We start from the raw sequence: 9112 nt of genomic DNA, 5'->3' as shown, positions 1-9112 counted from the left end.
CAAAGGTTCCTACACGTAGTGTTATTCCCGCGGATGCACTCCGTTATCATCCCCGATATTCGGTGCCTCGAAAGATGGTCCTGAGCAATACTTTTAATGTTGTTGGCGAAAACAACAGGTACACTTCTCTAAAACTCATTTTGGAAAAACTCAGTGGGCACGTCGGTCGGAGACAATACAAAATGCTTTGTAACTTGGAAAAGCACTACGACAAACTGAAGGATGAGGGTATTGATTGGCATGAACTCAAGTGGTTGAGCCGTGAGGAACTTATTGTACTTTTCGATAAGGTGTTGCATCTCACACGCACGGAACGCGCGGCTCTCCTTCCCGCAATTGAAGCGAAGGTGTGTGGCGTCCTCCGGCAAACCGACTCAAGGCACTCCACCGTCGTTTGTATGAATCGAGGAAATGCAAATCATGGATGGCGTTGTGGACGTAATGGACATACCAATGATGTTTACTTTGAGGGAAAGGCGAAAGCAAATACCGCGGCACTTCAGTTGTGTAGGCGATCATCTGTTAGGAGTGTTGAGCGCTCTGGTGTACTTGTGGAGGTCCGTTCCGAGCCAGATTTCTCTGTTGTTGGTCGCTTTGATCATTCCCTCAGCCCGCGTGTTTGGAGCACACCGGAGAATCCAACTTTTCAAGTAACTACAATTGGATATGAGTTTCGTGTCCACCAGGAGGATCCACGCGTGATTCCGCAAATTGTGGAGGCGGCTGAGGAATGGGAACTTCATGCAAATATCACAAAACAGGTTATATGGGAAATGTTAGAAATGTATGCCGTGGAAAGGGACCGGCAACCACTCGATCTGAAACCAGGTGAAATGGGTGATCCCGACATTCCCAGCCGTCACGCAACAGCTTTTAACGTTCAAGTTGTGCCACGGTTGTCTGAGGGTAATGAAGCGATACAAGTGGTGGAGCAGCGGATTGTGCGAGCAGATGGAAGCGAAGTGCCATGGTTTCAGGAGCCGCCTCCACAACTGTTTTCTGGTGGTATTCCTGTGATTTTACCATTTGCGCCGTCTATTATCGTAAAAAGTACATTCCGCCAGGTAACTCGGTCCTCAGCGCAGGACGTGACGCGTCAGTTATTGCAACCAGTTGTTGATGTTACTTGTTTTCTTCACCCTAATGTTTGTTTTTGGTGGAATGCAGAAGATGAACAGCGATGCCTCGGTCACATTGTTGACTACGCCAAACGTATTCCCTTTGCATTACCCTTCAATCTCTATTTCCGTGTGAATCTCTCAAAGGATTTGCGTGGTGTACAAAACTACTCGGAAGAGTTGGGGAAGCGGATGAGTATGAAGGCCCATTATTTCAACCTTCGAAGTTATGGAGTGCGATAGGCTGACACTGCCACCTGCTTCAATGCATTTTTATTAATCCTCTTCTATTGTGAGGAAGTATTTATTACAATTTTTTTGTTTTTACCGCAGTGCTTTGCCATGGTTTGTCGTTGCATTTCATCATCATATAATGCCTACTTTTCTGTTCGTGTTGTGACACGCATGTGTGTGTTCGATGATCCCTTTTTTTTTTGTTTTATTGATTGTCATTATCATCAACGGTTATTTCCGCTCCCTATTCGATCAATAGTAGATTTTAACCTTTTTTTTTAGAACCGAATTAAGCCGGAGCAACCCCGACACACAAAACAAAATTTTTTTTTAAAAAAAATGCCTTTAAGCCCTACAAGGATGATTCGCGTGAAGGCGCAGAAGCAAAACAGCCAAATCAGCATGCCACGACTCTCTGATGAGGAAAAGAAAAAACTACGCGAGAAGCGTGAAAATGCCTCTGCATTGCCCAGTTGGCTTGGCGCCACAATTTTATTTATTGTTCTCGGTTCAACGGTGGTTCAAATATATTTTACCATTACTTCCCATAGGGGCGGTGTGGTTGAGTGAATTCCGGAAGTGGAGTTTTTTGACGAAGCGTTTCAAATGACCAGCAACGGGAAAATAACAAAGCCGGTTCATCGCCTTCACTCCGTTTTGGTTATGTTTTATAATTTGCAGCGTGTCGGAACTCCCGTAACGGAAGTAAATTAGGAACGAAAAATGAATGTTTAAATTTGAAAAAAAAAGAAAATGATAAGAAAACAGGAAGGGTAGAGTTGTAGGGGTTCACATAATGGTTGGATGGAAGGATTGTACCCCCTTTTTTGTTACTGTTGTTATTGTTTTCGTCTTGATTTCCACTTTCCTTTTTTTTTTAATTTACTCGAAAAAAAAAAGAAACAATTAGAGAAAAACAAAATGGATATATGTTAGTGCTTGCTTTTTTGTTTGATTTGTTGGGGTTGTGTAGAACTGCGATAAATATTTCGTAATTTGCATGAAGCACCGAGCACTTGAAGAAAGAATTATCCCTGTCCATGCGTCTACACCTTCCCCTCCCTATAAGGAAATATAAATGCACATAACAGTTTATTTTAATATATTATGTATATATATATATATATATATATATATTTGCATTTCACTTCACGCGTCGTGTCACCTTCAACGACACTACCAAAAGCATTCGCCATAACTATGTTTGTTGTTGTTGATACAAATATGTAAATATATATATATAATATTCAAGTATATGTATTTATTTCATTATGTTTTATTTTTCCCCCTTGTTGTATTTTTATTTTTCAAAAAAAATTGGTACATTTCGCATTGTCCTGCCAAAAATTTCATGTAAAGTAAGTATCGGAGGCGTACACACAAAAAAAAAATAGTCGAAGCAGCCGCACCGTCAGCGGTGAAAAAAAAAAAAGAAAAAAAGCAAAAGCAAAAAAAAGGGTAGTTACTTATGTTTACTCCATCGCTGGCGCTTTGGTCACAGTTTCTCAAGAGAACATTTGTTGGTGAATGGGATATAACGTTAAACGTCCCTATCGTATAGAAATACGTATGGAACACGACAAAAAGCGGCGGATGAGACGACGCAACATTGGCTGCCGGCGCATGATGAAATCGTAACGGCTGCGATGACAAACCGATGCTTTTTTTTTTGTGTGTGTGTGTGTGCTATCGAAACGGAAGGATTCTGAGGAATGCCTGTTAAGAGGAAAAGAAATATATATATTTACGTTTATATATTTGCAAACACAATTACAACCGTTCTTGTCCTCTGCTATGATGTTACTTAGTGTGAGCGCAATTGCTACCATATATCTCTTTTTGTTGTTGTTGTTGGGCTGTGAAATGGAAGAACAAAAAAAACATATTTGCTTCTACACATTTAAAAAGGGAAAGAAAAGACAATTTATTTCCGGTGGGCACTGCTCTTTGCCTGTCATAGAAATTAGCGAACGTTTTTTCACGGAACTCGTGTACGATAATAATAAAAGTGTGCGCGTGTTTTTGTGTATTGCGATTTTTTACGTGCAAGCCGAAGGTAAATACTTACATCTATCACTTTGGAAATGAGATCCACCGTCTTTGGTGGGCAACGTTTGGAAAAACAATCTGATGATTTAAGTGCTGAGAAGCGTGCGCAATTTGAAGAAGATCTCGTGAAGGAGAATGAGGCTCTGTTGAACGCTTTGGGTAATACAGCAGCTAAAGTGAAAACTTCCGCAGATACATTACGACAAGAGGTGGAAGAACAAAATCAAATGCTTTCTTTCGTGGGTTCCGCCTTCTCGCGTGCATCGAGTGGTGTCAATCGGTCTGTGGGTCGTATCGGAGAGGTGGTGCAACGTTATGGATTCCGCCACACACTTTTAATTGGGGTTGTGGTGTTTTTCGTTTTGATCTTCTTTTGGTGTGTTCTACTGCGATAGTCGTGCCATTATCATCATCATCATCTTTTTCTCCACATTCGGAACATTGTTTGTAACTATTCCCATTATATGAAGTCTCATAAGTACGACTGTTATGATACATGTCTAAACATTTATATATTTTGTCGTGCAAATAAAGCCAATAATTTCATGTTATATATATATATATTTCTTTTTTGATTCTTTTTTTTGTTGACTTTAAATCATGACTTAAAGTTAATTGTCTAAAAAAAGAAACAGGGAAAATGTTACGGAGGTTACACGTCCCAATCACAAGTAATTTCTTGGTCCATATGCGTAGCATGTCACGGCCACTACTTGCCACTAGCGTGAGGTGTGGGACTAATGGTTGTGATGGACAAAAAAAACCAGCGAATGATGATGAGGATTATGGTACATTATTTGACTCAGACTTCGAATTCCTCGACGAGTTCTTTGAAGATGGGATCGATGTTCTCGATTACATTCCCGAAAGTGAGGCTTCTCTTTTGGGTGGAGACGGCCGCTAAATATTGAGTCAAAAATTATTACCCGAGGCTCTGAAACCTTTCAAACTGTTGAATGTCAGTTATGCACGTCAATTGGGGTGTCAAAAGGGCGTCAGTACAGGCGGGATAAAAACTGGCACAGGTGTGAAGCCCATCGTAACCGTTTACACTTTTGTTTTTTTTATTTTTACGCGACGCAATGAAGAAAGAAACGAGAAAAGGGTCTCAGGTGGTGTTACTCTCACAACTCCATTCTAATTGGTATTGATGTTGTTACTTTTTCCCTCTTTTTTCTTTGACTGTTACCGTCAATGCGTATACACTACCTGTTCGTCTAATACTTTTCACCCAACTCAACTTGTGCCCTCTTTTGATTTTTTTTTCTTTTTCTCACTATTAAAGGTGTACCGAAGGGACAAATAACTTCACCGCTGTAACTTCACCTACGATTGGTAACAGCACCCGGTAGCAATTGAGCGGAACACCAGATGTTAATTTTTCTGAAATAGGGGGGTTGAGATCAGCCGCGAATCGTTTGGCGAGAAACGATTTCAACTACGTGTGATCTTTTATTCTTTTGTGCAGGGTTTCTAATCCCTATGAGCGTAGGGGTGGCAGCACAATGTCCCCATTTTTGCGGTGAAGTGTAGTTGCTTATATTCGTTTTACAGCAAATCTTTTAATTATCACTTGGTCAGCAAAGTTATCTACCGCCAATTTTAAAAAGACACTAATTGTCTGTAACTGGTTGAATGTGAAGGCGAATCATTCGATAGCAGGTGTCACTTCTGTTAGGCTTTGGTTCACTGCAAGAAGGAATAAATATTCACCATCTAAAGAATCGTCTGTAGACACGTTCACAGAATTAATATACGAGGCCCGTTTGCTCTTCACTCAGAATGACACAACATCTCACCGTTACTTCAGATATCCCATTCATTACATATCAGTCTGTTTAACTTTTTAGAACAACGTAGCGCCGCCCCAAAATTTTTCAAAGTGTGTCTTTAACCATGTGCTACAGGGACGCCATTACAACCATGGAAGCTGTAACATTTCATTCACCACCAGTGCCAACCAACAGGAGTGTGCCGCGTATGGCAAATAACCGACGGCACGCACACATCCGCAAGTTATTATTCGCAGCATTAGTGACTACTGTGGTGCTAATGCGGACGGTTAGAGCATCCGACAAAGTTACTGTTAAGGTTCTGAATCTCATGTATAATATGAAGGCGGATGTGGAAATTGTAAACTCCCTCAACGCAGGTTTGAGTGCATCTTTGGCAACCAATAGTGTCGAAAAGGCATCTGATTTCGAAATTTCTTTACAAACACCATCATCTTACAATCAAACAATCGAAGAAACTTTCAATGATGCAGTAAAGAATAGTAAAGAACAGCTTCTTGTTATAGTTGGACCACTGGGGAACCAAAACGTACTTTGGATTCGAGACAAATTAGAGGAACATGATTTAGTTGCCTTTGCACCTCTCTCTTATTCTGATGAAGTTCGTGGGTGGAATCCTCATTTCTATTATCCAAGTGTTGAACCCAAAGCTGAGTTACTTGCTCTGATTCGTTATGTTGTCGTATTTCTTCGACTTCGACGCGTGGGTTTTATGTATCTGAAAGGCACAAACTTTGGTGATTCTTCATATACCTTTACAGAGCAGGTGATGTCTATGATGGGATATAAGTTGTGTGGTACATTTGTCATTGATGGTAATGTTAATGAGCGTATTGGAGATGACGTGTTCGACAGGGAGTGGGAGAAATTTGTGAAGACACGACCACAAGCCGTGCTGCTATTTGGTTCTCCACATGACACCACCAAAAAATTTATTCAGTATTTAGTGAGAGAGGATCATCATACAGCAGATGCCTTTGTACTCACTACGTCTAGTTCGCAAACATTTCTGCTGAATACTTGGAAGGAAGCTTTGGAAGAAACTAATACGGAATTAAAACCTGGTCAACTTATTATTACTGGTACTGGTCCACTTGGGAGTGACACACGATACAAAATCATTCAACGCTTCCGTGAAGAAATGACAAAATATTTGAATGCTAACGAGAACTGGGGTGGCTTTGCGAAGCCAGAACATTTTGACACAAACCATAACAGTGGAGAATTGATGGTTCTTGGGTGGCTTGCTGGAGAGATGCTTATGCGAGCATTAGTTGACAGCATATCATTAACAAATCGCACCTTGTTTAGATTATCACTTTATAATCAGCGCCGTTACTTGATTGATGATATGGTAATTGGTGACTTTGGAGGTGAGTGTGGCAGTGCTGCTCAACTTCAAGGCGCCGTGTGTCGTTGCAATCAAGGAGGAAGTGTAGTGTATATGAAGGAAGTGGTCGAAAAATACCAGTTTGCTTCGCTGAGGAGAGGGTTCTTTCTTCAAAAAGGTTCTGAGTGCGGTACCTTAAGTGTTCCTTTGTATGCCCCGATGAGCAGCAGCATAATAATGATGGCCGATATGGAAAATGCACACCGCGCTAACCTGAGGTACTACAGAGGTATATTCGCTACATTCCTCCGAATATTCGGGGAAGGTAGAGACCGACTTTATCTTCATTCCCTTAATTCTTCATATTCAGGAGCTGCGAAGGACCTTATTGATACATTGGATGAAAGGATTGTTTCTGCTGTATTCGGTGTTGTAACCAATGAGGTGCTCACCACACCGGGTGTTATCTTCTTTGACCCTATGGTAGTTTTTCCTCAGGTGAGCACATTCAAAAGGAATGTCATACACTTTTTCCCTACGCTCACCCAAGAACTGTATGTGCTTGCGCAGTATTTCTCACGTTTAACAAATCATATTGCTCACACTATAATTCGGAGTGATGAAGCAGCTGAAGTTGCTGAGGTACTGTCCATGTCACTTATGACTTTTGGTGCATCACTCGGGTCCAGAGTTCTTTTGAATGAACATGTTTCTGATATCCATATGGAGCACTTGAAACATGGTGGTGACGTGTTCATACTCGGACTTACAACTCCCGATGTGAAAACGATATCAAAATACCTTGACACCCATCCTCAAGCTCGTGTGTTCATAACATTCACGGACTTGTTATTATATTACGAGGAACTGAAGTTAGAGTTCAGTGTGACTGCAAACGCCAAGGCACAGCGCCTGCTTTTCGCCACTAGTTTGCCGCATTGGGCTGATAATAGTTCCACATCAGAAACTATTATTGCTTACCATGAAGCCATTCTCGATCCGTCACAATGGTCACCAATGTCACTCCGTGGCTTTGCCATTGCTCGAGTGATGCAAACACTTCTGTTACCCATGAAGAAGGTTAGCTCTTCCCTATTGTCTGATGAAATATTTTGGCAAACTTCCTTTGTTGTTGATGATATGAGGTATGGGCCCTTTAGTGATGCTGATTGTATAGCCAACGGTGTACAATTGTCTGGTAATTGTGTTTGGAATTATGGTGCCACAGACATATCTGTATGGTCCTTCGGCCGCGTATTGGATCCCACCCTTCCTGTAATGCAGGAGCCGGTGACACCTTCTATTGTGTACAAAAAAATTCGTGTTCAGTTGTCATCCTCTCAGGTAGTTGGCATCATTATTGGTTTAGTTTTTGCGTTATTACTTTTTGTTACCCTTGGAGTAGCACTATACTGTACCATCAGTAACAAGCGTGATAACGAACTAGCACCGAGGCAGCCGACTGATCCTGTGACACTTATTTTCACTGATATTGAAAGCAGCACAGCACAGTGGGCAACTTACCCTGATATTATGACTGAAGCTGTGGCAGCACATCACCGTATGATTCGCCAACTGGTACTTAAGCACGACTGCTATGAAGTGAAAACTATTGGTGATTCTTTCATGATTGCATGTCAGGACCCATTTAAGGCTGTACAACTTGCAGCAGACCTCCAACTTATGTTTTTACACAATGATTGGGGTACGGATGCATTGGATAATTTCTACCGTGAGTTTGAGGAAACGAATGCAAAGGAGGATAATGAATACACTTCTCCTACTGCATGTCTGGACTCTGAGGTGTATTGTCGGTTATGGAGTGGTTTGCGTGTACGCATTGGTATTCACACTGGGCTTTGTGATATTCGACATGATGAAGTTACAAAAGGTTTCGATTACTACGGTCCCACCACCAATATGGCAGCTCGCACGGAGAGCGTTGCCAATGGTGGGCAAGTATTACTAACACATGCAACTTATATGTCTTTAAGTGAATCACAGCGGCATCAACTTGATGTAACCGCGCTTGGGCCCGTTCAGTTGCGTGGTGTTCCCCAACCGGTACAATTATACCAACTTAATGCAGTACCGGGTCGTACCTTTGTAGCCCTACGCTTGGATCATGATTATTACTTTGAAGATGGGAATGAAACCACCAACTCCACAAGTGAAAATAGCTCATCACACGTGGAATTAAGTGAATCAGCTCAGATGATTATGAGTTCACTTCAAATGTTACTCGCAACATTCAAAGGTCAGCAACGTGAGAAACTATTGATGCCGTACTGTGAACGTTGGCGTGTACCGCTTCCTCGCACTAATACGGAAGAATGGAATGATGAATATTGTCGGGAAGTAATTCACCGAATAGCAGCGAAGGTTGGGCGTGTGGCGGATCATTACGCAGGTACTCACAGCAATCACTCCATCACCACACTAAGTAGCACGTCAGTGGTAATTATATCCGATAACAAAATTTTACTTGATGAAGATTAGTTTTTTTAAAAATTGTATGTTACAAATGTTAATTCACATATGCTAACGGAGAAGCGTGTTAATGTCTTCTAGCTGATGTAGTAATTGAT

The 9112-nt window shown here is 41.4% G+C and overlaps 3 protein-coding genes across 3 annotated transcripts; all 3 read left to right on the top strand.

Moving 5' to 3' along the window:
* Positions 1–2: 2 nt before the first annotated feature.
* Positions 3–1361, top strand: TbgDal_XI30 (hypothetical protein, conserved, (fragment); the record flags this gene model as incomplete). The annotated part of the gene is made up of 1 exon (XM_011780850.1): positions 3–1361. A coding segment is annotated over one exon (1359 nt), but the record flags the coding sequence as incomplete, so codon positions are not given.
* A 2075-nt stretch (positions 1362–3436) lies between these two features.
* Positions 3437–3796, top strand: TbgDal_XI20 (hypothetical protein, conserved; the record flags this gene model as incomplete). The annotated part of the gene is made up of 1 exon (XM_011780849.1): positions 3437–3796. The coding sequence occupies one exon, from the start codon at positions 3437–3439 to the stop codon at positions 3794–3796; it is 360 nt and encodes a 119-aa protein (XP_011779151.1).
* A 1501-nt stretch (positions 3797–5297) lies between these two features.
* TbgDal_XI10 (expression site-associated gene (ESAG)) lies at positions 5298–9023 on the top strand (the record flags this gene model as incomplete). Its single annotated transcript, XM_011780848.1, has 1 exon — positions 5298–9023. The coding sequence occupies one exon, from the start codon at positions 5298–5300 to the stop codon at positions 9021–9023; it is 3726 nt and encodes a 1241-aa protein (XP_011779150.1).
* Positions 9024–9112: the final 89 nt, after the last annotated feature.

This window comes from Trypanosoma brucei, chromosome 11, assembly GCF_000210295.1.
Source record: "Trypanosoma brucei gambiense DAL972 chromosome 11, complete sequence".
Taxonomy (NCBI): domain Eukaryota; phylum Euglenozoa; class Kinetoplastea; order Trypanosomatida; family Trypanosomatidae; genus Trypanosoma; species Trypanosoma brucei.
Note: the sequence above shows the minus strand (reverse complement) of the source record. Positions and strands in the feature narration are given on the sequence as shown.